The 16,277-nt window shown below is 47.9% G+C and overlaps 1 protein-coding gene across 5 annotated transcripts in view; it reads right to left on the bottom strand.

Annotated features, from left to right (window-relative positions):
- HECW1 (HECT, C2 and WW domain containing E3 ubiquitin protein ligase 1) overlaps positions 1-15,804 on the bottom strand; it is a 407,022-nt gene extending 391,218 nt beyond the window's left edge. For 2 of the 5 annotated variants that reach the window (XM_051852912.2, XM_051852914.2), the window contains exon 1: positions 15,399-15,804. In XM_051852912.2, the coding sequence (XP_051708872.1) occupies positions 15,399-15,428 (30 nt within the window). In that variant the 5' untranslated portion in view covers positions 15,429-15,804. Of the gene's footprint in view, positions 1-13,979; positions 15,359-15,398 lie in introns of those variants that run through there. The other 3 variants (XM_051852913.2, XM_051852915.2, XM_051852918.2) reach the window with 3 other exon arrangements.
- Positions 15,805-16,277: the final 473 nt, after the last annotated feature.

The following is a 16,277-nucleotide window of genomic DNA, read 5'->3' as shown; positions in this document are numbered from 1 at the left end:
TGCTTTCAAACAAATTGGGAGTCAGCAGCCTTTTGGCTGAAGGGCCAGTCAGGAACATTTAAGGTTTTGCAGGTCTCACCATCTCAGATTAACTCCTCAGTTCTGTCATTGTAGCATGGAAGCAACCAAAAAACCACGCAAATGGCATGATTGTGTTCCAATAAAGCCTTCCTTACCAGACTAGACTTGTGGCACAGCAAGTGAAGCCCTCACTGGAGATGCCAGCACCACTTATTGGAGTGCTTGGTTCAAGTCCAGATATTCCGCACTTCTGATCCACGTTCCTGCTAATGTGCTTTGGAGGCAGTGGATGATGCTGTAAGTATCTGGGTTCTTGCCATCCATGTAGGAGACCCAGACGGAGTTCCTAGCTCTTTGTTTTGGCCTGTCCTAGCCTTGGATGCATGGGTATTTAGAGAGTGAACAAGAAATTGAAAGATCCCCCCCCCCCACTCCCTGCCTGTCACTCTTCCCTTCAGATAAGTCTCTTAAAAATTCCTTATTTCCAGGGCTAGCATTGTAGTATAGCCAGTTAAGCCACCAGCTGCGATGGTGGCACCCATGTGGGTGCCAGTTCAAGTCTCAGCTACTCCACTTTGATCCAGTTCCCTGCTAAAGTGCCTGGGTAAGTAGCGGAAGATGGTCCAAGTGTTTGGACCCCTGAATCCACGTAGGAAACCTGGAAGAACCTCCCAATACCTGGCTTTGAACTGGCTCAGCTCCAGCCATTGTGGCCATTTGAGAAGTGAACCCACAGATGGAAGATCTGTCTCTTTCTCTCTGTAAACTCTGCCTTCCAAATAAATGCTTTAAAAAAATTCCTTATTTCCAAGAACCTTATATATAGCCAACTCTAGTTTGCAGGGCCTTAATTATATGTGCATGTTATATTTCTTTTTTTTTCTTTCTTTTTTTTTTTTAACAGGCAGAGTGGACACTGAGACAGAAAGAAAGGTCTTCCTTTTGCCATTGGTTCACCCTCCAATGGCTGGCGCACCGCGCTGATCTGAAGGCAGGAGCCAGGTACTCATCCTGGTCTCCCATGGGGTGTAGGGCCCAAGGACTTGGGCCATCCTCCACTGCACTCCCTGGCCACAGCAGAGAGCTGGCCTGGAAGAGGGGCAACCGGGACAGAATCCGGCGCCCAGACCGGAACTAGAACCCGGTGTGCCAGCGCCGCTAGGTGGAGGATTAGCCTATTGAGCCACGTATTTCTTTTTCCAAAATTTATTTTTTTTATTTGAAAGTCAGAGAGAGAGAGAGAGAGAGAGAGAGAGAGAGAGGTCTTCCATCCGATGGTTCACTCCCCAATTGCCACAACGGCCACAGCTACACCGATCTGAAGCCAGGAGCTTCTTCTGGGTCTCCCACGTGGGTGCAGGGGCCCAAGGACCTGGGCCATCTTCTACTGCTCTCCCAGGCCACAGCAGAAATCTGGATCAGAAGTACAGCAGCCGGGTCTCAAACTGGTGCTCATATGGGATGCTGGTGCTTCAGGCCAGGACACTAACCCGCTGCTCCACAGCGCCAGCCCTGTGCACGTTATATTTCAAAAACAAAGTTTTTAAAATCGTATAACAAAAATCAAGCAAAGAGGAATTTTCCTCATGGTACGGCAGATGTGGCCAGTGGAAAAGACTTGCACAATGCTTTATGAACAGGGGAAATTGGAGCACTTCTGGAGGAAGACAAGGAGCAAGTTCCCACAGCACAAGGAGATGCAAGGCCGTGGAGTTTTATTCAAAAAAGAAAGAGAGCTAGCTAGATATGCGTGCCATATACGTAAATGGACTTTGTCCCAAAGGCTTTAAGACGATGTCCTATACATGGCATGTTGAGACAGCTGGAGTTTCTCAAGATGACTGCAAAGCCGTGTTATAGAGCAAAGTCTTCCAGAGCTTAGACTGAGAGAGTGTCCAGGCTGGGAAAGAACCAATTTTCCAGGCCAGGTCCTCACCCACCAGGGACCCATCCAGGACCCTGACAAAGGGCACGGCCTGACCTCAGCGGCATACAGCATGCCACTGCCTCACTCTTCCTGAATAATTTTCAGTACAAATATTATTTCCTATAATTGAGTCAAAATGTTCTAGCTACTGGTTTTTGTTCTGGACTCAGAATAAGTCAAGGGGTGCCAAACCCCTCAGCACATTTCAGATTTTAGTTATAGGAGGCTAAGATGGGATCCTTCATCTCCATCTATAGAAATCCTTAGTAACCTGCAAGGCGATGATATTATGAGATGGGGTCATTGAGAGGCAATGAGGCCATGAGGGTGGAGCCCCCTGAATGGCGGTAGCCCTTTTCCCACCAAGTCATGACATGAGGAGAAGTCTGCAGCCTCTAGCCAGGGAATGACCCCCTCACCAGAACCCTACCATGCTGGCACCCTGTTTTAGACTTCCAGCCTCGAGTGAGTTTACTCTAAGAAGTTTCTGTTTTCTGTAAGCCACCCGCTCTGTGGTACTTTGTTACACCAGCTCAAATCAACTAATTCATCCTGAATGCACGGTTTTTCCAGAGCAGAAGTTGCAAATTGGAGGTTTACAGTTGTGTCTGGTTTGGCCCAATGAATATTGTAAAATCATTAAATGGGATCAGCAGAAAAAAATCTTAAGATTATCCAATTTTGCCTAAAAATGCAGCCATTAGGTAGGAAGTTAGAAATCAGCCTGTGTGTATATGAGGGGCCTAAGGACAACAAAGCATCTGCAGAAGCTCACCTTGGAAGCAGCCCAGGATTTCACACTGAAAGTCCCGCCCAGACCCCGGTAACTTTACAGGTGGTCTCAGCCTTCTCCCCAAGGAAAGCTCCCCAGGGGAATTCTCTCTCCTCAGCACCAAATGGGGTACCTGGCCTCTTAACATTGAGCAATACAAGCTTTACAGCCTTCCTCCAAGGAAGATTCCCTAGGGGAAGCTCCTCTGTGCAGAGCCAGGTGGGAGACCCAGTCTGATAGCACTATGTAGCGAAACCTGGGGAGGAATTTCACCTAATTCGCACTCAGCAAGCCTTTTGTCCTAGAGAAGAGAGGGGGAAAGGAGAAGCAGGAACTTGGCCCCTTTCCCTTACAAGCCCCCGTCTGAATACCAACTATTCCCTCAGCTCTCAGCTTCCCGAGCTGCCCACCTGGCCTGCCAGGTGTATTCTCTGTTTACCCATGTAACCTTGCTCTCCCCATCTGAGTGACTGCGCATCCTCTTTCAGATTTTTGTCTGGAGAGGTGCCCATCAGTTCGGATGGATGCCCTACCCCATTAAACCTTTCTAACATGCTTACCACTGCTTTCTGTCTCATGTCTGAATCCTTTCTTGCACAAAGACAAGAACCTATCCCAGCCATCCCCGCTTAACACAACCTTTTGGTTTTCTTAAAAAATAAAAAAAAAAATCAAAGAACTAAAGACACTGAAGACACTGGATCACATTCCTACATGTCAGCAATTGGCTTGAAGCTGAGCAGCAAGGAGCTTGAGCTGGCTCACCACAGTCTCCCCATCCCCAAGACTGCAGCTCTACACGCTTGCTCAGTTGAGATATCTGCTGGGCCCCGTGGGTGTTGGGGTTCCCAGCCCTGCCTTCCAATGAGCTGTCAAAGAGTATTGCAGGGTACCCAGGCTCAAGCATGGAGCTAAGCTCCAGTTCCAGGTGTAACAAGTGCAAATTCTGTGACATACTCTTGACTTGGTTTACCATGTGGAAAATAAGGGGGTTAAATGGAACCAGGTATAGGTTCCTTTTATTTCCAGCATTCTACGAATCCATAAAGGGCTTAGCTACTTTTCAAACCTCACTGAGTTCATTGCCTGACAAATGCCTGAAGTCATGAGTTCGACCTGCTAAAAGCACTTTGAAAAAAAATAGATTTGAAAAATAAAATACCTGGATCCCTCAAAAGCCATTTGCAAATTCATGCCAAGATGGGCTAAATGCAAAAGCAAAGCCATCCACTCTCTTTTGCCTCCAAAATGACACTTCAAAAGGTGAGAGTTCCAATAATTAAGAAAAAATTCCTACCACAAAGCTTAATGTTTCTACAAAAACAGCACAACAAGTACACTGCTCAGTGGAGACAAATGAACACCTGACAACAGGAGGGGCTGGGGCCGCAGAATGAATGTTTCCATCAAGTTTAAGCTTTCCCTCCCGTTTCCTGCCTACCCCCATCATTCCCTCATCTGCTGACACAATTTGGGTTTCTAGATTTGTTTCATTTTTCTTGTTTTCCCCTCAACTTTCTCACTATAGCTGAAAGTGTTCATTCAATGCTTTCTCCAAGAGACTACAATTTATCCTAGATTAAGGTGATAAACCCCATTTAATCCTGATCTCTGGAGAGGCAGGCCTAGCCTTCTTTCCTCCCTCCCAACCCGAAGCTCACCCCACGTGAAAAGCGATCACACCACTATCCCTCAGTGCCAGGCAGGCCCGCAGGCTTTGGCTCAGTGTCCAGAAACTTCAGCCACCCTGGCCTTGCCCACCCACTCATGATGTACAGGAAGCTGGGCCCTTCACTTCGCCTGTGGGTCCTGAGTTGGCAGAGACCACCGAGGTGTGAAGGTCAGACAGGTATGAACTTTGACACAGCTACTCAGGTTCACATGGAAGATTTAGATGAAAAGGGCTCCTGCTCCAGGAGATACCTTGTGTCACCAGGTTGGCCGGCGCCATGGCTCAATAGGCTAATCCTCTGCCTAGTGGCACCAGCACACCGGGTTCTAGTCCTGGTCAGGGTGCCAGATTCTGTCCCGGTTGCCCCTCTTCCAGGCCAGCTCTCTGCTATGGTCCAGGAGTGCATTGGAGGATGCCCCAGGTCCTTGGGCCCTGCACCCGTAGGGAGACCAGGAGAAGCACCTGGCTCCTGGCTTTGGATCAGCGCAATGCGCCCTCCGCAGCGCGCTGGCCACGGCGGCCATTGGAGGGTGAACCAATGCAAAAAGGAAGACCTTTCTCTCTGTCTTTCTCTCACTGTCCACTCTGCCTGTCAAAAAAATAAAAAGACCTTGTATCACCAGGAGACTGGAAACGGGGGGGCAAAGGTTCAAGTGCCGAGCGAGCATGTCCCACAGCAGCCAGCTCACCCTGCACCTCGGGCCTCAGGTGCCTAAGGTCATTTACAAGAACAGTCTTTCAGTAAAAACAAATTTAGTAAAGGATATCACAGGGGTTTCTAAGCCCTAAACAAGGTCAATGTTGTACTTGATTTTTTTTTTTTTTTAAGATTTATTAGAGAAGCAGTGAGAGGAGGAGGAGAAAGGAAGGAAGATGCTAACCACTGGTTCATTCCCCAAATGCCTGTGTCCACAGAGGCTGTGCTGGGGCCAAAGCCTGGAACCAGAAACACAATCCGTGTCTCTCCTGTGTGTGTTGGGAACCGAACTACTTGAGCCAGCATCACAGTCTCCCAGGGTCTGCACTGACAGGAATGTGGAGTCGGGGACCAGGGCCAGGAATAGAGCCCAAGCACTCCAACATGAGACCAACATGTCGTAACCCATCGGCTCAATGCTCACTCCTGCTGCTGGAGCTGACGGTCAAATTGTATGTGGCTCCTCCGCAAGCAACATTGCAAACCTGAGGCTCTCACTCTAAGCTCTGCGAGGAAATACGGCTGTGGATTCATTCACCCTAGTAATTGTCTCCAGTCCAGTGTTTGGTACATAATAGATGCTCCAAACGTGGTGTGAAAAATAAAATACTCAGTGTTAAAGGCCAAACTTTCCATTTGCCTTCTCAAATTCGGTGTTTCTCCACTACAAGGATTTAGTTCTGCTTTGTCTTTAGAAGTTTTTGCCTTAAACTGTGGGTAGATTTTTGTCTGGGTAAAAAAATTCCCATACTCAAAGATGTTCATCACATAATAGTAGCTCAAGAAATGTTTTCTGAGTGAATAATTAAAATTCACTTCAAAATGTAAAAAGCATATGTATTTATATGTCATATTTGTATATAGATGCCAGTGAGTATATATATACCTAATGCATTTTTATTTTGGTTCGGGATTCATTGAGTCCCTTAGTCAAATTTCTCCTTAGAAACTTGAGGCTTCCTTAATGTCAATTATATACAAGTTGATATCATTCATCTGTCCTGGGAAATCAGTGAAAATATCAATTTGTGAATTTTAGCTATTTTTCCTCAAGGATGTCACTCCATAACTTGAATATACCCTTGTAAGATAGAAAGATTTTACTTTATTGCAACAAATGGAGGGAGAATTCTTGCTCCATTCCTGTGAGAGATATGTCATCAAAAATGGTGCTAGCTTGCTATCAAATGTTATTAAAGGAGGACAACACCAGGGCCAGCATTGTGGCACAGCAGGTAAAGCCACTGCCTGAGATACTGGCATCCCATGTAGGCTTTGGTCTGAGTTCCAACTGTTCCACTTCTGATCCAGCTGGCTGCTAATGCGGCTGGGAAAGCAGTGGAAGATGGCTCAAGGCTTTGGGAGACCCAGAAAAAGCTCCTGGCTCCTGGCTTTGGACTGGCCCAGCTCTGGCCATTGCAGCTACCTGGGGAGTAAACCAGCAGAGGGAAGCTCTCTCTCTGTAAACTCTGCGTTTCAAATAAAGAATAAATCTTAAAGAAATAGAAAGGACAACACTGACAATAAGACAACCTGTTAAAATGATAACCTGATAACTTTATTGCCATTGAAGTCATCCTCCCTGAGAGACGTTGTAAGAGGCATCAGCTGCCTCACCCACCCACATACACAAAAGTTTCTGCAAAATCCACCCCTCTCCCATTTCAGCCTTTGGAAGCCAAGGTTGCCGATCCGCTAGGTAAAATGAATAAGCCACAAATACAGAGATGGAAACCTTGGGGACATACAGCATGTTGTATCCACAACATGTTGGCTCATATTTCCAGATCTGAGTCTTTTGAGATTCTGAAATTTCTACCCTGTTTTTTTTTTTCAGAATATCTAAAAATCGGTCATTGCCTAAAAAAGTCGCCCCTCCAATGTTGTAATCACCTTGAAAATGTTACTGGGTGAGTGTCTTTCAAGCCTGACCTGCTCATAGCAGGGCTGGAGAGTGGGGAGAAGGCAGCACTTAGTCTGTAGAACATGAGCTTCAACCTCCAGCTGGGGAGCTTGAGAAACCCTCTCCAGTCCTCAGGACTGCTATTTACTTAACAAGATTTTGGAAATGGAAGACATCAGCTATCTGCTTCATTCAGTATTTAAATAGCTATTGCGTGCAGAGTACTCTTCTTAGCACTTAGGAGAATTGACCAAAAAAAAAAAAAAAAAAAATCTCCATCCCTGTGGAGCTCACATCTACTAAGCTTCTACTTGTCATTAGGACTTGCAATCCCTGGATGCACACACTGTGCGTAACATTCTAGAAGCAACACAATGCAAACCTTCCCAGCTCTTGGGCTGTTCGTGGGGTCACTCATTCATTTAACATTCAGAGAAGTAACTGCTGTGGCAGATACTAGGACAAGTGTTTTCAGGATCACTAAGATAAATGTGACCCAGTTCTTAACCTAAAGGTACTCATCATTTAGCAGGGAGGCTGAAGGACAGGAGAGCTCATAGTGGGTATGTGATGATGCCTAGCACTGTGGAAGTCAGTGGGGAAAATATCATATCCTACTGGGAAACCATAATGGCTTCTGATAAGAGGCAAGGTTTAAGCTAGATCCCAAGAATGGGAAAATTTACAGAAGGGTAGAATGTCTAAGAGTAGCAAGAGCATAAAGAAAAAGCACACAAGTGTAGCAGACAAGCACAGGGTAAATCTAGAGAATGGAGAAAGAGATCCACTTGGCCACAGCAGAGTGTCAAGGGGGCCCAACCATAGCCTATGGTTTTAGGATAGTTCTTTGTTGTGTAGACTTTGGCTGTGCTTTCGGAGGGTGCGATATCCAATTGCTGAGGGGGCTGGGATACAAACTGGTGGGGGTACAACCCCAACAGGTCAAGGGAGGAGTCAAAGAGTGAGTGTCTGGCACATTCTCCAAAGAGCAAGGACATGGAGAGCTGGGACCAAGTGAGCAAAGGGAGAGTGGTGAGGCCAGGGGCCCAATTATTAGAGTCCTGATGGCAAAATAAGGAGTTCATTCTGAGGAGCATGGAACCCTTGGAGGATGTGGCCATGAGGTAATACCATGTCCTCCTGCAGGACAGGGGTTTGACTGCTTTGTGTTGCATTCCTGCCCCATCCTACACTCAAACCCATTCCTGGAACAGTCAGCATTTAGGACATGAATGAATGAGTTACATTTTGAAAAAATGCATTTGGGCTCTATGTAGAGAACAGATTACAGATGGACAGGGATACAGGAAACTCATTAGAAGGGCTCATGGTGGCTTAGAATGGGTGCTGCGCTGGATGGGGGTAGTGAGAGGAAGGGGGATTTGCTGTAAGCCACATTAGGATGAGAGGGAGAGGAGCCAAGAGAACTTGCAGGAATTCGCCCTGAGAAACTGGGAGGACAGTTGCCCTCACCCAGATGGAGAACAGTGGGGGAGGAGCAGGTTGAGGCATTGAAAATTGTGTTTTTCACATGTGAATTTTAAGACTGAGGAGAATTTAAGGAGCTGCTGAGTGAGGAGGCTGCACAGTCCAGTCTGGAGTTCTGGGAATGAGTCAAAGCTGATGAAATACATTTAGGATCATCAGCATGAAAAAGGGGTCGAAAGGGAAGGAAGGATGGTGGGTAAGAAGGGTAGGAAAAGCCAGCCCTGGGGGATGACATCATAGAGAGGTCAAAATTCAGCAGAGGTTGATATGGGAAAAGACAGGGGTAGAAAGGGCTGAGAAAGCAGATCCAGAGGGGCAGGGAAAGAGTAGACTCCAGTGGACTGGGTGAAGCCAGGGACTCCAGAAAGAGTGCAGCCCGAGGTCATAAAATGCTGCAGAGATGTGCAAAGTTGGGATGGGGGGATCGGCCGCTGTACTTCAGGAGTTCAAGTCATTGGTTAGCGTGAGACAACAGTGGAGATGGGCGATAGGGACAAGGGATCAACTGCTCTCAGGACGGGCAGAGGCGATGAAACAGAACACAAGGGCAGCTCCAATGCACCAGGAACTGGCGACATTCTGGCTTCGGGAGTGTGGACGGCTTCTGTTTTATTTTGCTTCATATTCCATGTACTGTTAAATGTACTGTTGATAGAAATCAAATAACATGCAATAAATGCATCTTTAAAAGCTAAAAGAGAATGAAGAAAGTGAGGCATATTCTATAAAAGGGAACAGAAAATTGATTGTGAGGGGATGTGGAGTCTCAGGAAGGATTTTGTGAGAAGTAATGTTACAGAATATTTGTCTGTCAATTATTTCCTTACTGTCATCCACTTTACGTGGAGGTCCGGTACCCAGTCATGGAAAGAAGGGACATCAGGGCCAATGCTGAAGGGGTGGGGTAGGGTTATAAGGCTGGCGAAACCCTCAAAAGCATTTTTTCTGAATTTCAAAAAGCTCACTTTGGGGTGTGCATTTAGTCCAACTGCTAAGGTACCTGTGCCCCACACTGGAGTACTTGGGTTCAATCCTGGCTCCAGATCCAAATTCCAGCTTCCTGCTTACGCAGACCCTAGGAGACAGCTGCAATGATTCAGCTAGCTGGGTCCCTGCCACGCATGTGGGAAACTAGATTAAGTTCCTGGCTGCTGGTTCTGGCCTGGACCAGCCTTGGCTGTTGCAAACATTTAGGGAGAGACCCAGCAGATGGGAGCTGTCTCCATGTGTCTGTCTCTCAAATGACTTATTAAAAACTCACTTCTACAAAAACAGCGGTGCTAAAACCAGGAAGACATTTACTTAAGTAGTTTTTAAGTTTTCTTCATAAAAGGAAGCATGAATAATTGTAAAGGAAGAAAGAAATCCTTTTCAGAATAAAAGTGCATCATGTCCTGGGGTTTTTTCTACATGAAAGAAAACAACAAATCACTGACGGGCTCCATCAGCTGTGATACTGACAACACTAAAGCAAGGTTTTTGTACATTTAATTCTTGTCTCCTTATCTTGGTATTTTTTTCCTTAACCTGAATATCTGACTTTGAATCATCTATAAGATTGAGATTTCAGTTTCTCAAACTGCTCTGACTTAAACCCCGAAAGCAAAAGCAGGGAACATTTGTGCAAGTCACATGGGTGTCACTTTAAGGACAAAGTGATTGAATTACAATCCCTTGCCATGGATGTGAATTTTGTTTTTTTTTTTTTCCTTTCACACACATGATATTTCCCTGACATCTGTGCAATACAAATATATCTAGAAAGTGTGAAATAGAAAATCTGCTCTGCTAAGTATATAAAAGGGACCCCGAATGAAGTCTCCATGCGAGCATTCGTCATCATGGGCACAGATGGCATCCAGCTCTCCCACCCCCCAAAGCCAGCTTAAATTCCATCCACTGAATTCTCCCCAAAATATCACATGCAATAGATGCTTGACAACACCAGAAGAGCTCATCTGTACACTACATCCTTATTGTTTAGTCCTCTATGCGCATGAAGCATAGTACAAATAAAACAGCAAAAGAATGGGTTCTGAACCAATAATGTGAACAGTGCACATGACTTGTTGCTATGGAAATCTAGATGACCTGGGAGTCTAGTGGTTTCTGTGATATTTTGCCAGTAAGTAGTGGCATTGTTGTCATCTTGCATCCACTACTCATTTTCCCTACAGTGTCCTGATCACAGAACACAATCACCACGCACCAATCTCCCCCACATCTGAACATCACGGAATGGGCAGATAAAATCATCAGTATTCCGCTTTCTTTCCTAAAGTACTTAAAGAGGCTTTACGACTCCAAAGTGTAGTATGTTAGCTTCAAATGTTACTCAGAAAGTCCTCGAAAAATCTATGTGCAGCACAAAGTCATCAGAACACTTGAACTGCCTCTATCCCTCATAGTAGCTTTTTATACTAGGAAAAGCAATACAGTGAATAAACCTTAGAACACAGAGAAGACTGAGACAAGGAGGAGGACTGACTCCTGCCTGTGGTGGGGCTAGGTAGGGTAGGTGACCGTGTACTGCAGGCACTTGCTTTATGGAGGCAGAGACATTAAAAGAAGTCGCATGGCCTAGAGAAGTGAGGGGGAGGGGACAAAAGTGAGAAATTGGAGAGACATTGAAAAGGGAAATTTCTGGATGAAACTTAAGGAACACTTAGGACTGCAAGAATGCTTTCAGTTCTGAAACACACCCCTAATGGGAATAAAAACGCTTTGCTATGGTCTTGGTATCCTGACTATTCAACCTTAAAATTCTAAGTACTTTGTACATTTAAGAAATTGTACAATTTTTACCACTGTACTACTCTCTGAAAACAAGAAATGTCATAAAACCCTTTCCTTTAATGTAGATTTTGTAATTGAAAATTACTACACACATTTGTGGAGAACAGTGTTAACAAAGGACTGGGCAAGGTTACTAGATAACCCACAGGGCCATAAGTGTTTATACCACATATATTGCAAAGTTAAATTGTCATTAATAATGTTTACCCTCCAATTAATTCAATGAAATAAACTAGCAAAAATAAAAAATCACAGAATCATGGTGTCAGAAGTGATTTTCTTTTGAACTTCTTACTTCTAAAGAGAAACTAAACCTCGGAAAGAAAACATGACTTAAAGTCAGTCACATAGAACATTCCACACTGTTTTCTCTAAAAATGCACAAACATCAATTGTGCCCCGGGCTGCATTACAGACAGGACTTGTGTGTTGAACTTCCTGGTTTCCTAATGGTATCCTGTGCAGATACATGGCAGAGAAGCCGGGTCCCGAGGTCTGCTAGTTTAGAAATCTGCCTATCAGGAGACTCAGCGAGGCTGGCCCGAGAATCATGGTGTCTGCTCTGCCTGCTGGGTCATCTCAGACTCACATCTTACAGTGGCCGATTGTGATTTGAACAAATATGGGTCAGTCTGTGGCATTCCCTACACAAGTCCATTTCCGTAAGCTCTTGGCGGTGGAATTCGGATCTGGAGAGAAGGTGGGCAGGAGGGTGCTCACCTTTTCTGTTTAAGGGCAGGATAAAAGGGTACCTGAGCCAAACAAGTTTCCTTCTAAAGCCACTACAGCACAGGACATAACAGTAAGCAGATAGAGTCTGTCAAAATAGGTAATCCCGATGATTCCAGTTAAAATAGGTAATCCAGATGATTCCAGTTAAAAACGGCCCAAACTTCCACCATCTCTGCTTGCTTTCTGCATGCCACCCCCTCCCCGGACCGTGCCACGGGTGAGTAGAGCCCCTCTCAGAGGAGGGTGGTGGAAGGCCTGGATGTGAGTCCTGGCTCACTGTTTCCCTGTAGCATCTTACATAACCTTTCTTGTTCTTCCAGCTGACTCACAGACCACAGAATCCCTACCTGCCTCCTACCTACATGAGTAGGGGGCATTTTTATGGTCTGCAATGCACTCAGTAAACACTCCTGAGAACAGACCATGTTCCAGGCAAAAGGCTGGGTGCTGGAGAGACGAGTGGTAGGGAGAACACAGAAGTTTAAATAAGGTGGTGGCCCTTTCACCACTCAGTAGCTGCAGTATGCTAAGTGCTGCCTTGGCTGGATGAGAAAAAGGCTATGGGAGAGAGGGGGGAACTGGTTAATTATGCCTGGCAGGGACCGCTCTTCTAGGATAACAGTGCTTGGGCCAAACAAGTACCGGGTGTTATTTTGATTGTAATTTCAAAAACTAAAAATTAAAGAGTACACAACTGGGGAAACTTGTGTAGCTAAGCATGAATCAATGACCAAAAGCTCAACTATCCCTAAATTGTCAAAATTACTATGAGTACATGAGAACGCTTCACTAGCCTATTGAGAACACTCATTGCCTTGCTCATTTTGATAACAAGCAACAGTGGCAGCAAGTTTTATGAGCAATACCAAATTGTATCAGGGAAAGTCTGGAGCTGTTGCCAATTACTGCGTAGGATGCAACAGCCATCTAAAGTCTTCCATTAGAAACAAACAATCAAACATCAATCATTGGAAATAAGGTAGTTCCCGGTTATCCAGAGCAGAGTTGGAATGAAAACTAAATCCACAAGTAGAGGAAAACCTGTTATTCAATCAATACAGCATTCTTCTGTGCTCCCCAACCTCTCACCAAACATTTTGGACCCAAAAAATGACCTGTTTGATTTGCTGGCTAATTTCATTTATGGGAGAAATGCAGAGACTGGGGTAAAAATAACCCATAAATTCTGTAGTCAATCCGTGGCTCACTTATGTGGTTTGGGCTATAATTATTTGCCTTCCCTAAGGTGGATCAATTTTCGTACTCTCTATACGTGATGGTAGAATGACGGAGCTAGAAGGCTCCACAGAAGTCAGCTGGTCCAACTTTAAAGGTAAGGAACAAGGCTGTAGCTTTTCTACTGGTGATGACGTGTGGTCTTTTAATGTTTCCTGTATAAAGGAAAGTCCTGTCTGAAACAAGCATCATTGAGGGTAAAGCTTAAAGTGATCTTTGAATGCATCCTTCTGCGAAAGGCAAGGGTGTTACAGGAATCGGGCCCAGAGCTACCACATACACAAATAACACCGGCTGCAGTCCTAACGATGCTTGGGAAGCTGTTCCCGCTCTCAGCGCCTGGGCGCCTTTACCAAGTCAATAATGTAACAACCTGACCAAACTTCCGCAATCTGCCTTCAGGAAAAAACCACCACCTCTCACAAAAAGAGAGCTGTCATTCTTTCTGCAAAGGGGACACCAGCAGCAGACTGGGATTCCAGAAGAGAATCAGTGAGAGCGTGGCTTTTGGAATGAAACATCCCCAAATCCAATTTGCCTGGAGGTCTAGGAATTAACCAGCTTCCTTTCCCCAATGCCACATTCCCGCGGAGGTAGCATACAGAGCGAACAGGCCACAGGGAACTGGACCACAATCTATTTCTCGACCAAACAGACACAGGCATTCATACTCTAATCCCTTCTTAGTGGAAAACACACATTTCCAAAATGAATCCCCAACCTAGAATGAATTACCGTAATAGCCACAGCCGGAGGGAGCCCGCTGACGAGAGGCGCAGATCTGGCCACCTGCTTTGAGAAGCCCTGGACCACAACACCGCCGGGGTGGGCAGCTGCCGGTTTAGATCCCAGGAAAAAAAGAGAGGATGCCACCCTTAATTTTTGAGCTACGCTGCTCTTTCTGTATCCATTTCTGCCGAACACGGCACTGTTATCTTTTCAAAGGGAAAGAGGGGGGAAAAAAACCGAAAGAAAAACAAAACCAAAACAAGGGGAGAATTGCACCACTGCAGATCCCAGGAGAAGTGAGCACTAACTACAGCAATGTCAAATGATACCTGGGGCGGCTAGGAGAACCCCAACCTGCTATCTGGTGTCAGCCCAATGCAGACGGAGGCGCGCAGTGCCCGGAACCACAGCAGGCCGGGCATCTCTGCAGCCTGCGTCCCTGCCAGTTCCTCCCCACGCGCCGAAATTCGCCAGTGAAGAAGTTATGGTGCCCAGCCGCGATGTGCGAGATACACAGACCACGCATCCACACTGCCCAGATCGGCCAAGGGGCCGGGCCGTCAAAGCAGCCGCGCAGTCAGAGTGCCCTGGCGCGGGGGCTGGGTGCGTTTTGAGCCCTAGGATTTTGCTGCATTGTCGCGGCCGGGGAGTGTAGGGACAGGAGGAAGCGCACCTCCAGCCATAAACGGACCAGACGCGTTGCGCCCAGCGCCTCCCTCCCTGTCTGTGTGCAGGACGCAATACTGTGGGCGACATGACGGGCCGCTCCCGCTAAAACTCAGGTGGCAGGCCCGTGTGAGCGGCGCAGCGCGGTCCGCTGGGGACAGGGAGGGGCTGGGCGCGCATCCGCCCCGCCTGCCACCACCCAAGGGAGACAGCACCGGAGTTGGCCGGCGCCCCCGGGCGAGCACCGGCGAGCTCGTGCGGAGGCTCTGAGCGCTCGCTCCGTCGACCGTAGGCACTGCGTGGGACACAATTGTCCAAAAGCGAACCCAGGGCGAAGCGCAAACGCTGAGCTCCGGTTCACAAGGGGTGGGTGTGGGCTGGGAAGGGGGATTACGTAGGTCTCTCCGCCCCCTCCCCTGACACCTCCTCGCCACTGGGAGGGCGCCGAGAGGCGGGGGAGGCGCTGCGAACCCGCTTGGGGGCTTCTTTGTTTCTCTCCGTGCCCCGAAGGAGGGCCCGGTGCGCCTGCTATACCCAAGCCGGGGTCGCCACCCCGGGATGCCAGCCCGGCCTGGGCGGCGGCGCGCCCCACGCTCACAATTGAACCTCGCGGGAGAAGCGAGAAGGTGGAAAGGAGGGTGGATCCCGGCCCCTGGGAGGGAGGGCGCCGCCGCGGCCTCGGGAGCCGCGAGGAAGCCGCCCAGAGCAGGGCCAGGGGTGCAGAGGGGCAGGCAGAGTCAGCGCACGGCGCCTGCTTACCTTGGCAGCCCCGGCCTGGGCACAGATCATGCTCCCGTCAGCGCGCAGGTTGGAGCCGGCGGGCGCACGTGCCCTGCATAGGGGCCGGGCACCTGGAACCTGCTGGGGGGGACCCTGGCGCCAGCCGGCTCTCGCCGAGCTCTGGCTGCTGCCGTGCGTCCGGAGCTAGCGGCTGCCACGGCCACCACCGAGGCGGAGCGGCGCGCCCGGCTCAGGGAGTGTGCGAGCCAGGAGGGGCCCGGCTGGGTCAGAGACGCACTGGGTTGCGGCTCCCACCTCGGTGCCTGACGAGCGGCAACGCAGCACACTTCATTGCTTTATCCTCCCGCCTGCATCCCTCCCTCCTTGCCTGCTCCTCTGTGGGTACCACGCTCCCGAACCAACCACGAGCCGGGCTCGCTCTCATTAGCGCTGCCCCGCCCTGCGGCTCCGCGCACCCCCGCCCGCGCCGTAAATATATATTGATTCTTGTTACCGCCCGCCCAGCCTTCCGCCACCCAGCACGAGCACAAGGCGAATCCGGCGCCAGCCCAGACTCACCGACCCTTTTGTGTCTGTGCAGACACCAGACACCCTGGGAAGGTACATGTGACAGGTGTTCCTGGCCTCTGTGGTACACACTTTCCTCACCTCTCAATTACAGTTTTGAACACTCAGACACATTTCAGGACACCCCTCTGTATTTGCACAACCAGCACACAGAACAACCATCATAATTTTAAATGCAATAGATGAAGATTACCCCAGAATAGCTATTGTTGGGCAAAACCAATAAAAATTCCAGGTTTTGCATTAAAAGGCACACAGGGTAAGAATGCTAAAACTGGAAAAGAGCACAGTCAAAACCTCTCCTTGTACAGCCAACTGAGGTGCAAAGAG

This window comes from Oryctolagus cuniculus, chromosome 16 (assembly GCF_964237555.1).
Source record: "Oryctolagus cuniculus chromosome 16, mOryCun1.1, whole genome shotgun sequence".
Lineage (NCBI taxonomy): Eukaryota > Metazoa > Chordata > Mammalia > Lagomorpha > Leporidae > Oryctolagus > Oryctolagus cuniculus.
The sequence above is the reverse complement of the archived record's forward strand: the minus strand, read 5'-3'. Positions and strand labels throughout refer to the sequence as shown.